Genomic DNA, 21450 nt, shown 5'->3' on the forward strand with positions numbered 1-21450 from the left:
CCGGGGCAGGAGGCAGGCGGGAATCGAACTCATGCGGAAGTGGCTTCAGATTCTCAATGCTGTGCTTTAACCCGCTGCGCCACCAGGGAGGGCCCTCAATTTTATTTTTAATATCAAAACTGTGAATTAAAATGGTGCTCTATTTTTGTTGCTTTAGGTTTTCTCCAGCTTTTATTTAGTAGGGCATTACTGCTGAAGACACAGTTATATTTTCTTTCCTGCCTTTTGCTTTCTGTACAAAATTCAGGCCATATCCAAGTTCTTGGTGATGTAGCATGCTTTGATGATTAGCCTTCTGGTATATCATCTGCCATTTTCATTTTGTAGTTTTTGCCTCCTTTGTCTTTAGTAACAATTGTCTCAGTGTCCTCTGTTGTGAGATGTCATTGCTTACTCTCAAATAAGGCTATTGGAAGTGTAAACTGGAACAAACTTGACACACTACCTGACTTCATAAAATCGGTGGTGAGGAGGAACTCCCTTTAATGGCACAGATTCAGTGAAGTAGGCTGGTGAAACATTTCATTACAAAAAGGAAAGAAAACTCTGAAAGGATTAAACCTAAAATATCCTGACTCATCCTTTTTAGAGTGACGTTTATTCTGGGTACTTTTCATTAAGTGAAATTTGTGTTGAAATAACCAAAATGTGCACAACTATGAGTGTACATCTCAGTGATGCTTCGCCAAGATTCATGAAGAGACCATGAATCAGCGTCCCCATCAAGAAGTCGCCTGTTACCTGAACCCCACTTGCCCTCTCGACCACTTGATGTGTGAACTCCCTGGGGGCTCATACCACAGGGTAGAGTGGCTGCCTTGAGCTGGATAAAAGTGGAGTCACAGAGCATGTACTTCTGTGTGTCTGGCTTCTCTTGACTCACCTGTGTTGAGTGACTCAGTGGTTCATTCGCTGATTGCCATTCTGAATCCCATTGTCAGAAGACCCCACGATGGATTATCCTGCTTTTGATGGATATTGAAGTTGTTTTGGTTGAGACAAGTTATGAAGGGCGTGATGTCGTTTTGTGAATGTTTGTGTACATTTATTTTGGGGACATGAGTGGACATTTTGGGTTGTGGGCAATGAGTTCAGCTGGAGTGGACCCCACCAACATGTTTTCCAGAGTGGACACCCCACTTCACCGTGTGCACTGGTGGGGTGTGACAGTCCTGCTGCTCTTGCCCTGGCCCAGTCTTAGTGTCAGGCTATTTGATGGGTCCTTCATTGTGGTTTTAAATTTCCATTTCCCTGATAACTAATCAGGTTTAACATTTGTTCATACATTTATCATTCACATGGGATCCTCTTTCATGAAGTTCCCTGCTCCATTTCCTTCTGTACCCCGCCTCCCCCATTTTCCTAGGAGTCGTTTCCCTCTTTTCCAACTGATTGTTGAAGTTCTTTATAGCTTAACAGCATGTTCATTTCCAAAAGTATGTACTTCACATTTTTCATGACTTTTAAATTTTAATCTGTGTTTTCTAAAACTTTAGCAAGGTAAATGTTTGATTTTCTTTAATCAGGAAAAATTCAACTTTGATCATTGTGGAAAAAATGAACTTCCCTTTCTTGATCTGCTCTGCCCCTTGGTTTCTGAATCTGTGGTCTGAAATCTTCCCCCAACCCCCTCTCCACTAGCCCCCTCTTTTATCCCGCTAAGTCAGCTGGAAGACTTAGTAATACCGAAAACTCCTTCTCCAGTTTTTCTATTCCTCAATCTCTTCTTGACTATTTAAATTTCTTTTAAATGTTACTTCAGTGTTCTCATTGAAGTAACATTGGTTGGTAACATTATATAGATTTCAGTTATACAACATTATAAATCAACATATATATACATATACATATATATATATATACACACATATATATATCTGTTTAATAAGACAAAAGTCAGATTTCCACCTATCACTGATTGAGGCTTTTAACCCACTTTTCCAACCCTCCTTTACTCTGTAATCCATGTTTTGTTCTTAGAGTATAAGAATTTGGTTTCATTTTGCTCATTCGTTAGTTTTGTTTCTTCATCTTCTACATGTAAGTGAAATCACAGTGTTTATCTTTCTATGTATGATTTGTTTCACTTAGTATAATATCCTCTGGGTCCACCCATGTTGTGCCAAATGATACAATTTCATGTCACTCTGTTTATAGCTCAGTAGAATTCCATTTAGTATATCAACCACACTTTTATCTACTAATTCATTGATGGCCACTGAGGAAACTTCCAGCTCTTGGCAATTGTGAATAATGCTGCCACGAACATAGGGCTGAATTTCATTGAAGTTTAGGATTTCTTTGGGTAAATACCCAGAAGTGGGATAAATGGATCATTTAAATTTTTAAAGGAATCTCTATACTGCTGTCCATAACGACTGCATATCCTAGTGGGCATTTTCCCTCTTTGTTTTCTTATAAGAATAGTCATAGTGGCTATGAATATTGGCTATCATACTCCAGTATGATGCCATATTAAGTAATGATGTGTGTGGTGACCTTATTTGCAAATAAGATCACAGTACTGAACATGTCTCATTAAGCCTTAATGACCCTCCTGGGCCAGCCTGTTTCCATGGATAGCAGACCAGAGCACGCGTTCTCTGTGCAAACAGACCAATCTAGAACCTACTCGTAATCCCCGCCCCCTACAGATTCTTGTACTTTTATCGAGTTTTCTGTCCTACTCACCTCAGATAGCTCACAAGAGCCCCTGTGTTGCAGAGGCCCCTGAAATCACTGAAACTCGTCACCCCCAGTCCTCCTCACTCTGCCATTCCTGCGTAAAATCTTCTTGCCCCCATTTTGCCTCCTGACTGGCCCTGGTGCTTCCCCAGGTGGCTCTGCAGGGCATGGTGGGTCTTCTGCTTTTTGGGGACCTGCTATTGTAAATTCTTCACTTGTGACCATCGCTTCTGTATCTGCATGTCTTACCATACCTGAGCAGAAGAACCGGTTGCATTTAAAATAAGCACATTCAAGTACTGGGAGCTTAGAACTTGAGAAGATCTTTTTCAGAAATACAATTCAGCTCAAGCAGGGAGTGTCATATTTGCTGATACTGTATTTACAACCCTCTGTGGCGCTATGACCTAGTGACCAGGCCCCACGCTATAGGAGGTGAGCAGATGAAGCACAGCTGGTAGGAGCTGCAGCTAGAAGGAGCTCCCCAGGAGTTTTATTCTTAATGGGAACGGAGGGCAGGGCATCAAATGTGGCACCTCCTCAAGGGGGCATAGAAGATACAAAATTCCTTTTCCCCCTAAAGCTAGCAAAATGTGCTTAAATTTTTGGTTGAAAAGAGTGAGCAGATGAGCCATTGGAATTGCTTTTTGGGAATATGCTTGGTTCTGAGTCCCATCCTAACTGAACTACTTTTTGTCTTTTTTTCTACAGAGAGTGGCAGCCCAGAATCTCGGGTTAATGCTATCCACTTCTTGGTCCACAAACTGCCAGAGAAAAATAAAGAAATGTTGGATATCTTGGTGAAACACCTAACAAAGTGAGCCTCTTTTTCTTCCAAGCTTGCTTTGTTTTCTTCTGGGTGCCGTGCAGGGAGTTGGATTCGCGACACTTGGCGCTGGGGTGGCGCACACGATACCAGGGCCCGCACCTGGAATGGCAGGCTGCAGAGTTGACTCATTGTGTGTGTTTTGGACAAGAGTGTTGAAATAGGATGCTTCCCTAAAGTCGGGTAATTATTTGCTTAACATCGCTGCCAGCATCTCAGGGTTGATTTGAAGTAAAGAAGAGAATATTACACATTTCCCTGTACACAGATTTTGGAAATGTGATTATAAGACTGCGAGCATATTTAGCTTAGTTTCACACCTACCTAACTCTCTAAGTTTAAACATGTCCTTTAAGTTGACTTAATCCAGTAATAGGTAGTTATGTTATAGGGCCATTCCTTTCTTTTTATGCCTTCTTTTAAAAAGCAAGGAAAATTGATTTATTGTTGAGAAATTAACCCTTTCTTCACATATAAGTGACCTCTAGATCACAGTAATTGCAGAATTTCAGAGGTGAGAGGTAGATGAGGGTACATTATGTTTTAGGTCCTTTATTTAACAAGAGAAACTGAAGCCCAGAGGGTATTCTAACTTGCCTGAAGTACTAATATTAGCCCAGCAATTCATTTGTTGAGGTACTAGTAAATAAAAGGATACAGAACTGGATAAGATAGACAGTCGTTGCTTTGAGGAATTCCCTTCTTTTTATGAGGGGAAAGAGAATAAAAAGATCATCAAAAAATGACATAGGTCAGTTGTGAGGCTAAAAGAGAGTGTTGTTGTAGAACATCTCATGAGAGGAGACCTTTGAGTGAAGACCAGAATTCAAAGGCAGAGTGACTATGGGCAGTTGTCCAGGTTGTTTACTGTACAGCAAGGGATTCTGGGCTGAAGGGGTAAGAACGGATACTCTGTGTGTGTTTTTGAAGGAAATTCTTACAATTGCATGTAGTTTTAGAGTCTCTGGAAGTAAGAACATACTAATCTGGAGAAAGAAAGGATTTTTTTAAAAAAAATTGTGCATACAGAACTGGGGCACAGGCCAGAGGTGCAGGGGTGGTGAGAGGATTCACCAGAGACAGAGTGGGGAGCAGAACTTGCATATTGATGAGGTACAATGCTAAGGGGAGCAGCTGGTGACACAGGAGAGGTCTGCCGTGCCATGTGGGTCACCTCCGGGGCGGGGATCGAACTCTCACCGAAGCAGCCTCGGCCGACTTCTTAGTGCTGTGCTTTAAGTGGGGTGCCACCTGGGAGGGCCCATAGGGATGTCTTAAGGAGAAGAGAACAGCCAGAGTGGGCGCATATCTGGTACACAGGTGGAATTACTCAGAAAGCCAGTGAGGCTAGAGCAAAATTCAGAGAGAAGCAGGAAGTAGATGGGGCCTCAGCAGGTAGTTTTGTCAGACCCATTTATTTTAGGGGTAGACCTTGGGGACCAGCAAATCCTTGGCTTCTGGCTTTTAGGGAAATACCGAGGAGTGTGCACAGCAGAGTCCTGCAGCTTGTACCCGTTGCCTGCCTTTTACCCAGACACCTTTGTTTTCTCTCCTCTCCCATCTTAGTGTTTCAAATCACTCCAAGCAGAACCTGATGACGGTGGCAAACTTGGGAGTGGTATTTGGACCGACTCTGATGAGGCCGCAGGAAGAAACTGTGGCTGCCATCATGGATTTGAAGTTTCAGAATATTGTTGTGGAAATCTTAATTGAAAATCATGAAAAGGTAAGATGGTCTTTGGTAAGAGCTGCGGTTTGGACGTAGGACCCCGTGGTGTACAAGAGCATCTTAGTTTCCTGGACTCTCATTTTAAAACGGTTTTACTACCATGATGAGCTTGGTTCTGCAACATTCTCATTGTGTTTCAGCCTTCTGGTAGACTTCCATAATCTGGAGTTCACCTGGTCTTCTCTTGTTGTATTGGTTTACATTGGTGATGTGAGTGAGTATGGGCCATGCCACTGTAAACGGTTTACAATTTGGCAGCATCGTGCCTGTCTTTGGATTTCTCGCAGAAACGGTTTTTCTGTATTAGCCACCCTACTCCCCTAGTTGTGTCACTAATTTCAGGGGAGCCTCACCCCAATGCATCCCTGCATCTGGAGACCTCAGGCTAGTATTCTGTGGCTTACGATGCATACTCTCTTAGGTGATACATCTTGGTGCCTGCTCTCTGTTAGACTCTTTCAAGGACTTTTAGACTTTTTATTCTGCCAATGATAGACCCGGACTTTGCTCGTCATTTTTCTCATTTCGGCCGTGTAAGACAGGGCATTAAAGTCCTGTTAAAGTGCTTTTGCTTCTTTTCTTAGTTGCTAGCTATTTCTCTCTGCTAGACACTGGAGCGCAGAGGTCGTCTATACACTTAGAATCAGATGTGTGATGCTCAAAGGTGAGTCAGTGAAGGCAGCACAGCTTGAGGGGCAGGTGGAGGGGAAGGAGATGGAGGCACGCAGGTGTGCCCCTTTCAGAAAAGCAGGGCCAGCGACTTCTGGGTCCTGCTGTCTTTGCTGTCTGCTAAAGCAGTTCTGATTTGCGCAAACACTGGTTCCCACTGAAAAGATGACACTCAGTTGCAGATTTTCTTTCCCAGCGTAGCGATGGCTGTAAACTTGTGTGTGGATGTAAGATGCTTGGAAATCTCTTGGGGCCCCAGCTAGTGATGTGTTTATGCCCCCCCCCCTTTATGGCCCTGCCCCACTGTCCTTACACCTCAAGCATAGACAGCTTCATGGAGTGACAGCTACCATCCACTTACAGAGAAAGAAATGATGAGACTGCAGCTTTGAGATAATGTTTGGCGGCTCAGCCATCACTAGATTAAGTCGCAACTAGGGAGCTCTTGGGCAGTTTTATTTGTGAAAATCCAGGCTCTGGATCTTACTCTGGCACAAAAGGGTCTGCGTTTCGTGCTGCAGCTCCCTCTTTTCTTCTCTTGCTTGAAGCTGGGAAGTTAAGTACATGACTTTCCTGATGGGAAGTAGATAGTGCTGCTTTTACCTTGTTAACACGCCTTGCAAGGATTTCCAAGTGGCAATGGTGAGCAATTACAATAGTTAGAGCAGATGAAACTGGGCCAGCTCACGGAGCTGAAGCTTTCTAGGGCTGCGTGGAGAGCCCTCATGTCCCTCGCCGTCGGTGGCCAGTGTTAATTCAGGCCCTGGGGTTCCTGCTGAGAGGTGGGGGCTCACTGTGGAGCTCCAGACTCCTCAGGGAGTGCATCAGTTTGCCTTTGGAAGCAGAGGCAGACGGGGGTCTTCTTTGGGAGTAGGAGGAGAATCTGTTAGCTTGGGTTAGTTCATCTTTAAGAGCTAATTTCCTCATTTACCCACCTTTTCTCTCCCATTTCATCCTTGTCCACTCTGCTCACTCCCCGTGCTTTGTCCCGACTCAGCTGGGCTTCTCGTCAGAGCCTGCACTCTGCAGTGAAGGACGTTTCTGCTGACGAGGGTGGCGCAGTCCTTCACATGGGCTGTGTCCCAGAGAGCCAGGGTTTCCTTGGCCACTGGCCTGCACAGACCACCCTAGCACCTGGTGTTTGACTGGAGAGTAGCAGGGGAGGGCAGTGCTGCCTAGAAATGTTTGCAGTGGAAGAGAGGGACGGAGGGAGACAAGAAAGGTTGGAAAGAATTGCCCGTGAGGCCTTCAGCAGCCATAGATGAGGAGGCAGGGCCAGGGGACTCGAGGAAACTGCACGCCCGGCGGTGTCCAGGGTGAGGCACCGGCTGCAGAAAATGCAACTGAAAGAAGATGCTTTCTTTTCCTCGGTTACTTACTTTTCCTCCCTGAGAATGTGGAGCGTGTTGACACCCAAGCAGAAGAGGTAACTTTCGACGTATAATTAAAGCAAGAAGGTTCTCCGTGAATTCTGGAGTCAGAAAATCTGGCCGGAGATCGCATTTGATCCGAGCCTCCTGACTGTTTTTATAAAACCCGTATGTACTTTATAGGAAACTTAATCCATATGTTTTGGCTTCATTTCTGCGTCATGGCGCTGAGACTGTTGTAAAAGAAGTGTTCGGAGGCCAGAAACATGACCAGGTCTTTCTGCCCTTGCATGCCAGAGAATGGCAACTCCCAGGGTGGGACAGGGTGCTTCGAAGTTCCCAAGGAGCCCAGCTGAGTCGTACCTCGGAGTCGGCTCCTGGAAAGCCTGTCTGTGTGCATGATTGAGTGCATTTTGTTTTTTTAAGATTTATCTATTTGTGCATACAGAACTGGGGTACAGGCCAGAGGCTCAGGGGTGGTGAGAGGATTCACCAGACACAGAGCGAGGAGCAGAACATGCCAAGTGACAAAGTACACTGCTGAGGGGAGCAGCGGGCAGGTCAGGAGAGGTCTGCCGCGCCCTGTGGGTCACCTCCGGGGCAGGTGGGGATCAAACTCATGTGGAAGCGGCTTTAGCTTCTTAGTGCTGGGCTTTGTCCCGCTGCACCACCAGGGAGGGCCTGGATTGAGGACATTTTAAGTGCAGCCAGCTCAGCATCCTATATGCTGCGAGAGGGGGCTTGGGCTGTGCTCAGGCGGGTGAGCGAGATGTGTCCCCTGGCAACTACAGACATGCTAGCAGATAAGTGTTGATGGACAGACAGAAAACAGCTGAGGCTTTGGGGAGCCGGTATTTCCAGGTGTGAGGGATCTGGAAGGATTCCTCAGGAGACGTGTGAAGAGGTGGTGGGATGGGGCTGTGGGATGGGACCTGACAGGTGGAGAAGCCTGCAGAGTGTTTTGTCTGAGCCCAGAGCTGAGTGTGTCCTGGAAGGGGGCTCCTGTGGGGACGTGGTGCACAGGTGCAGGGAGCTGGAACGCACAGCTGGGCCTTCCCCTTGGGTTTCCCAGCTCTGGGGGCCTGGCGTGGCTTTGGCCGCAGAGGGAGAAGGGAAGCTGACACCGGAGGCCTGGGTGAGGGGTGGGGTGGAGAGCACCTGAGGTGAGTTTTGCTTCCAAAAAAATAACTAATCAGGAGCCACGCAGCCTTCTGTCACTGGATTAATTTGGCACAGAAAGCCCCTCAAAGGCCCTCGGTGTGTGAACTTTGCAGTTGGTTAATTAATTTCTCTTCGAGAGTGACCCCGAAGGCGGGAGGCAGCTTGGGTAGCTTTATTTCTGTCGTCACTTATAAGCTCTGTGACTGTGCTCCACGAGTCCCCGCATCTTCTCAAGGGTCCAGGTGCCCTTTCTGCATCTGGTCGAACACCCGCCTCTCCCCGATGCCTGGGCGGGGCCAGGTCTGGGCATATCAGCCACCCAGCACAGACTTGTCTTCCTCCTTTCATGAGCTTGCTTAAGGTCTTTGTTTCTTCTCCTGCAGGTATTTCTAGAATTACTCTATTGCTTTTATTGGTCTCTTAGGTAGTCATATGAAATGTACCCCCAAGCCATAGAGATGGGGGACTTTTGTTGGTCTTTTCTTGATCAGGTCATGATGGATTTGTAGGACTGTACTGTTAGGAGGTGCGGTATTGTTTGTTGCTTGTTATGACAGAGGTTTGAGTACCCAGAGTTTTAGGAGAGATGAAAACACTAATCACCCAAAGCTTATTAAGAGCTGTCCTGACCTGGAATCTTCTTCAAAGTAATCCAAATTATTGATGACTTAAGATTGGTCATGGATCAGTGACTGATGCCACTAAGTGATCTGTACAGGGGGGGTCTGTTACATATTCCTCTCTCCCCCATTAAGTCACTACTGTATCTACTCATTTGTATGAAGTTATTCATGATAGAAGTGACCTGACATTTGGTGTTGGAATTATCTTCTTTCATGTCAGTATTAATCCAGCATTTATTAAGCTGTTCCCTCTGGCCTCGCACACACACAAGATGAAAAGGAAAGAGAAACCATGTTTCCTAGAAGTGCAGCAGGTAATGAGAAAGACAGCAGTGCCACCAGCTCTGACTCAGCAGAAATCTAGTGCTGTGGCCTGACGTGTTGAGTTTGGGCTTAGGAGAAACCAGCAACTTTCTTTGTCCACAGCTGAGTTGAGACCCATTCTGCAATGTCCAGGATGGACTGTAGTCGGTAGGAATCTGTTCTGCGGTTTCTTTAGAAGGCCCTTTGTCACTCCGGTCACAGCTGAAGGTGGGCCTACAGTGGGGGTAGTGGACAAATCACAAAATGCAGGATGCTTTGGCCCGAGCGTTTGCTGTCTCAGGGTTTGGCACTGCGGGTTCCAGAGCGCTTGGTGCTGCATATGCTCTTGGCTCTTGCCCCTCCAGCCTATGCTCAACAGCTGACCCTGGCCACAAGGCCAGGTAGTAAGTAGTGCCGTCTGTACTTTGGAGGTGAGTGCAAGAAACCAGAGCTCGGAGAGTCCACATAAACTCATCCAAGGTTGCACAGCTTGCTTTATTCATTCGAAGACTGGTTCCAAAAAGGTTTTCAAGCAGTTAAATCCCACAGTTAGAAGTACCTTGTGGTCTGTCTCTGGTCCCAAGAAAAACAAGACTGTATTTTTTTTCTCTTTAAGCTTAAATGATGCATAGTGTCTCAGTCGATATTTCTACACGGCTGCTTCCAAGTTTCAGTTGCACAAAAAGTGCTTATGTATGTCTCTGTTGGAATGTGTGGTGGGAGTAAGAAAGGAAATCTCCGTGTGTGATGCCATGGAAGCACACCCTTTGTCCGGTCATTGCAGCGTCCAGGCCAGGGCCTGTGCGTGTGCACAAGAACGTTCTGGTTGATCATTGCCCAGCTGGGGTGTTGTTTGTCCTCATTATCCCTCTTCTTAATCACCAAAAGAACGCACGGGCTGCGAATAGTAGATTGTACCAAACTAGATCTCCAACGTGGTTGGATTAGTAGGTTTTGAAGAGATTTATAACCCTATAAACACCCGTCACTGTGCTTGTTCATGTAAAGAAAGAGTGTGAGTTAGGCACTCCCAAGACCTGGATCCTTCTGAGCCTGCTCTGTGCAGTATCTACCCCTGCTCTCTAATTTGTTGCTGGATCAACTTAGCTTTTTTTTTGTATACTGAAAGTGGAATTTATTTATAGACTGCCTTTTTTTAGGTCATTGTTTTTCTTTCCTTACCTCAGCAGTAAGTAAACGTGGAAACATTCCTTCTCCAGGGAAGGCTTCAAAGGCTGGCCTTCTCTAGAATGCCATTTCTGTTGAGGTGGAAATAAGGACCAATGAGAGGATTAGTCATCATTTTCAAAATTTAATGAAGGAATTAGCTCATTTGTGCTTAATGTGCTAATAGGCGCAGAGGAACCAGTGTTTACTGTGGGGTGGACGGGGAGGCCCGTTGTTTCTGCTGGATTCTTGCTGGATTCCCTGGTTCCTGCAGGCCTGGGCTTTTGCCTGCAATGCCCAGGGCCACAGACACAGGATTTTGAATGTTTTTGGAAGTCTGCAGTGGTTTTACCCAACTTCCATGTCACTTAAAAGAAAACTCTTTTAACTTGACTTTGTTATTCAGATGAATCTGAAGGTTGTAAAATGTCCTCACTCTTTCGTTTCCTGTTCTTGACAGTGATGTCCTTCGGTCATTATTTTCCATTAGTGATTCCTTACTCTGGTTTTTATATTTCAAAGCCCATGAGAAGCCAATGAAAGATAACAACCCCAGTTTCTGAAAAAATACAAATGTACACGCACCATTTACATACGATTCTAGGGCACAATCATGGTGTCTATGAGAGATCCTAGGAGCCTCTGCTTGGGTGAAAGGATTCCATGAAAATTGGCCTGTTACAGAGCGTGGAGAGAGTGCAGGAAGTAGTGAAGTTTATCAAGTTTTACTGACAGGTTTCCATGGTGATAGTATATTGCTTTTTGCTTATTTATTGTTCATTGTTATCTAAAACAGATATTCAGGCACAAGCTTTACGAAAGCAGAGTATAGACAGTTCTCAAAATCTTACAACATTAACCAAAAATAGTTTAAAAGAAAGCAAACGCCTTGGTATCAGCCAAATGGAGGAAAAGACACAAGACCGGCGAAGTGAAGTTTGCAAAAAAGCCCATGGCCCAGCTCTGTTTTCCTTCTAATGCAACTTTCCACAGATGCAGAAAAGCTCAGAGGCTTATGCCATCTACAGGCCTCTGCTGCAGGCCTGTGCAGTCTGTGAAGCAGGAGGATTCAGACACGGGCATTTTGGCAAACCTGAAGGCGAAGGCCGGAGTGTGTATTGCCTCGGTGGAGCCCTCACGCTCATTCTAGCCCTACAGATGGAATGGTGTCCCTTAGAAGCTTGAAAAAACACCCCATTTGCAAGTGGGGTCTCTAACAAGGTCTCTAAGGTTAGTCTGACATCATGATAGATCCCTCACCCATGATCCACCCCTAATCCCAAAGGGATTGCTGTTCTTAGAAGAGGAAGAGACACTGAGACTGTCCCTTGCATGGAGCACGGTGAGGTGAAGCCACGGTGAGAGGGTCTGCGGGAAGCCAGGGAAGGAGAAGCTGAGCGCTGCTGTCACCGTGGGTGTGGACTTGCAGCCTTTGGAACTGTGAGAACATAGATTCCTGCTGTGGAAGCCTCCTAATTGTGCGGTTCTGTTGTGGCAGCTCTAGCTGACCCATACACCACTCGCTCAGTCTGTAGAACTTTGGGCAGGCAAAATTGTAGCATGTAGAGGAAGAAAACAGACCCAAAACATGGGAAGAGATTCAAGGACATGTCACCCATCGTGTGGGGTGTGAATGGAAAGTGTTGACAGAGCTCCCCATTTAAAAGATCAGTGTCATTGAAATCAGCCCAGAATAACCATGTGGATCTTCGTGAGTGTAAGCAGCAGGAGGGGACGAATGTAAACTGTGGATGAAGAAACTATTTGAAGAAATACTGATTTAAGGAAGAGAAGAAATGAAGTTGCTAAAATTGATCTCCGTGGAGGCATCAAAAATAAAGTGGTGAAAGACAGTTTTTAAAAGGCATTGCTAAGAAAGCAGACTGACACCTTAAAAAAAAAAAACTTTCAAGATAAATGAACACATTAAGAATGGAAATGAATAGACTCAGAAGTTAAATAGATGATACCACCAGAGACGAGCCAGCTATATTTCTATATTCATTGAAATTAGAAAAAGGATGTCAGAAATAGTGAAATGGAGGGCGAAGAAGATCCCTCTTGATTCTTGGCTTGAGAAGCACGTAGAACAGAAACCATCTTAGTGATGACATAGAAGGAACCTTTTTTCCCTGAGTCAATGGGAGACCTTAATCTGATCAGAGCTTACTGAATTTGGGGAAATGTCAATTCTGTATTTGAAGACACCCCGAATTTCTCCTTAGAGATATACTGTGGTTCTGTTATTGGATTTTGAGGGAAAAAAATTCCTTTGGGAAGACACTTCTGCTTGCCTCATGTTTTCCTACAGCAGCCTAGAAGACAATAAAGCAGCGTTTATGAGTCTGAGTATCTGCTTTTGGGCAAAAAGAAATCTCAAATTTCAAAAAGAAATCAGTCAGAATTTTTTTTTTCCTGATCATAACACTTGACATCTAGAAATTGTCAACAGTGATAATGATAGAAGGAAGAAAGGGCCCTGGACATCGGAAATGTAAAAATGGCATGATTTATGAATCAAAGTAGACATGTAAAATTACTGATGATCTAGAAAAATTGGAAAAGAAGCATATCAAAACTTTAAAACTAGGGCAAAAATTACATCATGAGGAAAGTTTATAACCCAATGTAACTATAGAACTGAGCCAGAAAGAATGGAGTAAGTTAAGTAAGTTAAGCTTCTACTTTCCCAGTGCCCCAATTTGAAGAATATATATAACAGGTGAAATTAATTAAGAAAAAAGTATTTTTTAAGAATATCTCCATTTCTTTGAGAGTGGGTGGGAGCACAAAATAAAGGAAAGCAGGTAAACTGGGGTAGACTCCCCAAGAGAGATGCAAGATAAAGAGGTGTGGAAGAGAATATCTCACTATAGAAATAGGGATAAAGAGGGAATAATCAGTGCACAGAATTTGAAAAATCTGCATAAAGTTAGTGACACCAGGAATTTCCAACGCTGCCATCCTTTTCTTAAAGCACCAGACTCTGATATTTTCACAAGTTACTGATTTTTTTTTTTTGATTTTTTTTTTTTTAAAGATTTATTTATTTATTCATACAGAGCTGAGGCACAAGCCAGAGATGCGGAGAGTGAGAGGATTCACCAGGGACAGAGTGGGGAGCAGAACAGGCAGATCAATGAAGTACACTGCTGAGGGGAGCAGCGGGCGGGCCAGGAGAGGTCTGCCACGCCATGTGGTCACCTCCGGTGCAGGTGGGGATCGAACTCATGCGGAAGTGGCTTCAGCCTCTTAGTGCAGCGCTTTAACCCGCTGCGCCACCAGGGAGGGCCACAAGTTACTGATTTTTAACTTGGAAGAAACAGTTTAGTCTCTTGTTGTTTAAACTGGCTCCTGGAAGACTCAAGGTAATAGGTTCTTTTTATGAAAGCAGGAAGGCATTCAGGCCAAAGTCTGTCAGAGACAAAGTTGTACTTTGAACATTTTACTTATGAACATTATGCAGAGATCTTAAATAATACATCTGCAAATAACAGCAGTACTTTAATAGTCTAATATTTCAATCTAAGTTGAGATCATCCCTGAAATAACGAGGACAACTCAGTATTAAGAAACACATTAATATCACACATCATGTGATATTAGAGGAGAAAATCTTTCATCAGAGGCCTTAAAAACATTTGGCAAAATTTACATAAGCTCCTAATCCAGTACTTTAATGAAGCAGAAATTGTGACTACTTCTTAAAAATGACTTAAAAATACACATTTTTAACACTTAAGTTAGTGATCACTTAACTGTGGAATGGTCAAAATGTTGAAGACAAAGCTTGACATGCCTTGCTGTTACTAGTCAAGACTGTATTTGAAGTACTAGACAACACAGGATTGAAAAACAGGAGGTGCCAAATCCGAAAGGGGAAGGTTTTATATTACTGACAGATCAGTTTCTACATGGATACGCAGTGGAACAGACTCCAGAGCTGTTAGGGAAACGAAAGGGATTCCTTATGGTAAAGGGCTTAAATAATGACCAAAATGGATGGTCCTTATTTCCAGTGAGAACATACACAGTGGGAGAATTGGACCTGTTACCACTGTGATTCCACAAGATGCATTACCTGAGTGTAAGCCCCAATCAAGAAAAGGAAAATTACCTGAGTGTAAGTAGGCCTGACGCAGGAGTTGAAGAACACCTATTTGAAGGAGGCTGTAAAATTTCAGTAAGTGACAGGAGAGTGAGTGTGAACGAGAGTAGCCTCTCTGGGACATCTGGGCAGCCATATCTTAAAGTGCTCATGCTTAGGAAGGCAGTTTGCTGCAAAGCACTCGACAGGTAGTCTTCCCCAAATTTTGCAGAAACATAGAGGTCCTCATTCATCTCCCAGTGAGCATGCTCCAGACACAAATAGCCTTCAGTGGTGGGTAAGAGGATTCAATCAACTGATGACTATGAGAAGAAATGCTTGGTGGCCCATAAGAAAATGAGGGAGGGCGGTGTCTGTAAATACAGATACAGGTGGACACACCCAAGGATGGCCCCCAGTGATCAAGACCCTTGAGTGCCAGTGGGAACTGTGGCTTCATTCTAGCCGGTAGAATCCATGGTGATGGGATATCTTTTTCCAGGCATATGTTTTGTTGTATAAGCCTCCATTTGAGCAGACTGGAGCGAGCTGCTCCTGCTGATGTGGGAGAAGCAAACGGCTCTGTTGTGAGTGGCCTGCACAGCAGACCATGTGTGAGGCAGGGGAGTTCAGGCAGACCATGGCCCGTCTCAGTGGGAAGTCAGAACCCCTAGTCCTGCAGTGGCAAGGAAGTGACTTCTGCCATTGACTCCAGCGAACTTACAGCTTCATTCCCCGGTTGAGTTTCTATAATGCAGATTTGCTGACACCTCTCCTTGCCCTGCATGCCGAGGACTTGAGCAGATGAACTGATTACAATGGGCCTGGACTGATGCTTGGGAGCCTTAAGATAACGTCCTGTTTCTTTATATGCAATAAGAAACAGAAAACACATAATAGAAGATGTGTTGTTATCAGCTTCTGAGTTTGTAGTACTCTATTATGTACTAATAGAAAATGAATACACTGGAATAGAATGATCCTTTAAGAAGATAGCATTTGGGGTTCTCCCTTGGTGGTGCAGCAGGTTAAAGCACAGCACTGTGAGGCTGTCGGCAGCTGCTTCAGCACGAGTTTGCTCTCTGGCCAGGGAGGTGACCCACATGGCGTTGCAGACTCTCCTGTCTCCCCGCTGCTCCCCTCAGCAGTGTACTTGGTCAGTCTGTCTGTTCTGCTGCCCACTCTGTCTCTGGTGAATTTTCTCACTGCCCCCACGCCTCTGGCTGCTACACCCCAGTTCTGTGTGCATAAAGAAGTAAATCTTAAAAAAAAAAAAAAAGCTAGCATTTACTACATCTTGAATTAAATATAAAATCCCATTTTCCTTACTGTTGCAGCTTCCCACTGCCACTTCTATCAAACTCCAGGCCTTGGTATTCTGAGCACATGTGAAATTTGATTCTACCACAGGGTCTTTGCACTCACTCATGCATTTCCAATGTCTAGAACACTGCCCATGTGTCATAGCGAGCATTCACTTAATATGTGAGTGCATAGCTAAAAATCAAGGCTCCGTTATGACCCTCTGTGTTAAAAGGCACAGAAATTATACATATCTGCATCTCTCTGCACAAGCCACATTAGAAAAAATCTTCCTAGAATCAATGAAATTACTGACAGTTACCTTGCGGGGAGAGGAGGGAAGGGTTGAAACCCAGTATGTTTCTATATTCTTTTTGGATTACATCGGAGTGCCCATTTGTAGTTTTCATCTGTGATTAAAAAAGAACCATACATATTTTTTTATTAAATAAATACATACTTAAATTACCAAATAGTTATTTTGCTTCTGTATCTCAGAGTACAAGATACTTGTTAGTTTGAATAATCTGCTAGATAGAACTAGACATTGGTAGAGAAATCATGCTTCAGTTTGAAGAAACTTTTAACAATGAGTTTGCTTCTTTGTGGAGTTTGAGCTCCTTACAGTCTTTTACATCCCACCTTTCTGATGAATGAAGCCTTCTTGCCCTGAGGTGGTGAAGCTTGATGCAGTGGTAGGAGAAATATTTGATCTGTTAGCACATTCCATTTATCAGGGAAGCATTTGTATTATTAAACTGTTTTGATGATATCCAAACCATCACCTGGTTATTATACACACAATACCTGATGAGGGCATGAAATAAATGTGCCTGTGTGGCACATTAAATATTTCCACGGATCTTTAACACTCCTTCTTTTGAGACCGTAAGGCTGATGTCTCCTTCCTGCAAATCTGGGTGGACCTTGAGAGTACTTGGATGATTAGACCAAGGCAGACACGGTTCTTAGCCATGACTTAAAAGAGAACGACAACTTTCATTTCCTTCCTCTTGGAACATTCTTTCTGGGGGAAATCAGCTACCTTGGAAAAAGTACAATTCCATGAGCTCGCCAAGCTCTCCAACCTGTGTTCACCACCTAAGAGGCTGTGTGAGAGATGCCAGCCAGAGCTCGCTCTTGTGGCCTCTCCACGTCAGACATCTGGCTGATTATATAAACAACCTGGTCATCCCACACTCCCAACAGACAAAGCCAGGGAGGCCCACTGTCAACACAGTTGGGATTTCAGATGTCTGTCCCTTACCATCCTCCCACTCTCTCTCGTCAGGGGACTGCCCGCGCCCCCCTCCGCCCCCCCCCAAAAAAAAAAACACACACACACAAAAACGGCTGGCCACATCAGATTCCTGAGCCAGAGAATTGTGAGTTTGATACAGTGGTGGTGGTTTGATGCCACATAGATCTGGAGAGGTCTCTGCCTGGTGATAAACAGAAGGAATATCCTGATGTTTCACTGAAAATGAGTTTGGATGTAGTGAATTTCCTTTCCCCATTGACTTTCAGAGGAGTGTTTTTTAAGTGGAAATAGGAATATTTTTACAGGGTGTGTATTCAAAGAACAGCAACATGTTGTCTGCTTCTTTTCATACAATATAGATTCTAAAAATGAAAATACAGAATTGGATCTGCAGGTGATTAATTCTCTTCTCATAAAATTCTTGCAAATTGGCAGCCGTTTTATTAGAGTTGTAGGGGGCTGGTTCTCCTCCCCTCCCGTCCCCGCTGCTTCCCAGCACACACACTTTACTTATTAATAGGTTCTCTGGTCCTTTTCGTAGCAATGCTCTCTCTTATTCTAGTAGCTATTCAGTTTTTAGGACTTCGCACATTCTGCATAAAAGGACCTAGAGGAAGACATGGCAAAAATGACTCTGTGCGCTGGCTCTTAGTGACGTTCTAAAAGGTCACTCATCTTGCTCTTTCATGAAAATCTTGATCCGTGTCTGGAAGAATTAAAAGGTTAGCTTTCAGGGGTCAAGCAGGATGACACTATTATGATGAATGTATTTATGAAATAACAGTTTACAAAGCCCTTTCATGTATTTGTTAATATCTGACTCGTTCTTCTTTTGGAAGAGAATTACAGAAATTTTTAGCTGAGATTGCCCCTGAAACCGGGACCATCCCTGGTCTGTTGATGCAGCACCTAGGAAGTGTCAGAACCCAGAGCACCACCGACTGGGCCAGGGGGTGAGGGGTGTGGGTCTCCGCATGGTGTGGTGTATGGCACAGGACCGGGGAAGGTGGCCCTGGCCTACAGGGAAGGGGACAGGTTAGCTTCTGTACCAAGCCGAGTGAGTCCTGGCTAGAGTAGCTGGGGGAAGGATCTGCCTCCCTTCGTGGCCCCATGGCTCTAAGCTAGTCAGGCCCTGAGTCCTGTTTGAACCTTTTAGAAAGGCCCCAGGAAGACTGGTGACTTGAAAGCCGCCGTCTCCAGATTTGACCTGCACAAAACTTGTATAAATCCCACAACTGTGAAGGTTTCCCCCTGACCTTCACCTACTTCCTCTTCAGCCCACCAGCCCTGGCCTTGACCTCTGGCCACCTACAAGGCCAATTCGTCTTCAACCTGGGAGTGTTTTTACTATCTGGAACTGGCCCTGGGGCCCATTGCATGCTCTAGGCCTTTCACTTGTCTGACTTTATTTTTTCATTTTTTTTTAAAGATTCATTTATTTGTGCATACAGAGCTGGGGTACAGGCCAGAGGCTCAGGGGCGGTGAGAGGCTTCACCAGAGACATAGTGGGGAGCAGAACAGGCATATTGATGAAGTACACTGCTGAGGGGAGCAGCGGGTGGGACAGGAGAGGTCTGCCACGCCATGTGGTCACTTCCGGGACAGGCGGGAATCGAACTCATGCAGAGGTGGCCTTAGCTTTTCAGTGCTGTGCTTTAACCCGCTGTGCCACCAGGGAGGGCCTGTCTGACTTTATTTTGATCTTCCCGCCTTCCTCTTTGCACTCCTGAGGGATGCACCTGGTTCTCGGTGATTCTCTTATTGCTGCTCAGAATGGATGGGCAGTCAGCAGTGGTGGCAGCTGGGGTGACGCCCTCTTGCACATGTCACAGGTGTGCCAGCCTTGTCCTGTCCAGTTCCTGCTTGACCATCACATCCCGTGTTCTCCATGCAGTATTCGTACAGCTGCTTTTTAAACAGGTAGGACTTGCCCAAGAGTTTTTCCCTTTTGAATCCTGGATGGCTGATTTGTTTGATTCTAACCTGCTGAATGGTTCTTGGACAAACCGCTTGCTCAAGAAGTTATTCAGTAGCTGTCTCAGCTTCATGTCATCTGCCTGTGAAGACTCAGCCATTGCTAACAGACACTGAACCAGAGCTTGGGGACACCGTACTAGAAGACTTCCCTAGATGTACAGTGGTAGATGTCAACCTTGTGGGGCTTGTCTCCCAGAGGACGTCTTGCATTTCCTTTTTCAAACAGAGGTCCCGCTAGTTCGTCGCATTATGTAGGTTTCAGGTGTCCAGTGTGGAGACATTTTTGATTGTCACACTGGGATGGGGTGCAACGGGTGTCTAGTGGGTAGAGACCAGGGGTGCTACTGAACATGCACAGGATGGTCCTGCCACCGAAGGAGAAAGATCGGACCAAAATGTCAATGGCTGAGAATGAGAAGCTTGATCTAGCGCAATGTAGCTGTGTTCCCCGTCTGGTGGCTGGAATAGCAGGATGGTCAAACTGTGGAAGGAGATCCCATGAGATCCTCTCAGGGATCTCTGGGGTTAGAGGCATTTTTATAATAACTTGTTCTTGGTCATGTGGCTACAGTTTGGGGATATGTTCATCTTTATTCTTTCACTGGACTAGGAAGGTTGAAGGAAAATCAGTTTTTGTCCTGCTGAAAGCTGTGAGCAGTGTAGTGACTGACTTGTGTTCATGACATTATTTGAGGGGTGAGGAATCATTGAATCTGGGGTAGCCCTTTTGGCTGGATCAGAAAGCTGAGGCTCGAGCAGGTTGTTACTCTCCCAAGAGAGTACTTTCAGCACAAGAACAGTACTGCTTGACTTGACAATCTTGGGACCTTCTGCTCATAATATTTTGCAACCCAAGATACTTAATTTCTTCATCTATATTCTTGAAATCAATCTGGCAGCCATATAAGGCCAATGACACTAAGTTACTTGATACAATTTCTTACTCCAAATTTTCCTTTGAAAAATTTCAGACCCACAATAAGTTTGGCAAAACAAAAACAAAAAAAAAAAAACAAGACATTTGTTTATCCTCTGCCGTAGAATTTATTGTGATTGCTGTTGCTGTTGAACCAGTTGAAGCTAAGCTCCCCTATACCACACAACTTCATTTGTAAATACTTAGCCCAGGGTCCTCTATAACCTAGGGTAAATGCAGAAAGTTGACACAATTTAGTTAAATAATGATGTATATCACATGAGTGGGGCTCATGGTCCAAAACTGGACACTTAACTGGCAGTTTGGTAGATGTGAGAAAATCAGCCTCCACTCCCATCCGGCTCGCTGAGTCTGGGCCTGCAGTTGAACAAGAGCTCCACGGGACTTGTCTATGCATGATGGGGACACCTGTGTCATACTAGATGTCAGACCAGCAAATTGTAGAGAAATTCCCCAATTCAGGATGCCTTCCAGTGTCAGGTATTGTGTTTGATGTAATGGTCATGACTCTTAATCTCCTTTAAGTGTGACAGATTCTCTAGCTTTTGTTTTATGTGGTATTGGGACTTTTGGAGAGCGTAGGTGTTTTGTAAAATATCCAACTTCACTCATCATGAATAGGTGATCGTTATGTGTATTTGTGAGGTAGGTAAATGATGTTGGTCCTTTCAGAGGCGTTAGCTGGGAACTCATCTGTGGCTGGGGCTGGCTGGCATCGCCTCCAGGCTCCTGTCCTCACTGGTTCCTGCCATAGACAGGACACCTCTGGGACTGGTGGGTAGAGGTGCCAGATAAACCTCTTCATCGGGCACAGCAGCTGTGTGAGGGGTGTCCCAGCCAGCAAGCGACACCAGAGTCAGACAGTCTGTGTCAGAAGTCATTTTGCAACCCAAAGGCATGGTGGGCATGGCTGAGAGCCAGTCCAGCTTGAAGGTGGGTGGTACATGCCATGCTTGGTGGGGAAGAGTGTGAAGAATGTGTGGCCACAGGTTTCTAAGTTGTAAACACACCTTTATGGTTTTCATCATTCCTGGAGCCCATTAAGAGCTACTCTGAGTATATTTAAGAACCTTTTCTGGGCAGGGCCCTTTAGAAAGTGTTAGCGAGCGTGGATGGTTCCTGTGCTTTTGCCAGTTGGGATGTGAGGTACACGAAAGCCTTCAGCAGAGTGTGCCCACCCTCCCATAAGCCACTGCATGATGCTGAGTCCCTGAACACACCCTGCGACACAGATAAGCATGGCTGACGCAGCTTGGCAAGCACGGCCAGCCGGGCCTGGTGTGAGTATGGGCACGTGATGACCCGCTCAGCAGCGGCAGCGCAGGGCGATTTAATGGCTATGTATTCTGGAC

The 21450-nt window shown here is 45.0% G+C and overlaps 1 protein-coding gene across 1 annotated transcript in view; it reads left to right on the forward strand.

Annotated features, from left to right (window-relative positions):
- ARHGAP10 (Rho GTPase activating protein 10) overlaps positions 1-21450 on the forward strand; it is a 220674-nt gene that overhangs the window by 149503 nt on the left and 49721 nt on the right. Inside the window, exons 17-18 of the mRNA XM_004685315.2 lie at positions 3397-3502; positions 5078-5237. Coding sequence (XP_004685372.1) covers positions 3397-3502; positions 5078-5237 — 266 coding nt within the window. The remainder of the gene's footprint in view (positions 1-3396; positions 3503-5077; positions 5238-21450) is intronic.

Source organism: Condylura cristata, unplaced genomic scaffold (genome assembly GCF_000260355.1).
Source record: "Condylura cristata isolate star-nosed mole 26May11 unplaced genomic scaffold, ConCri1.0 scaffold00018, whole genome shotgun sequence".
Lineage (NCBI taxonomy): Eukaryota > Metazoa > Chordata > Mammalia > Eulipotyphla > Talpidae > Condylura > Condylura cristata.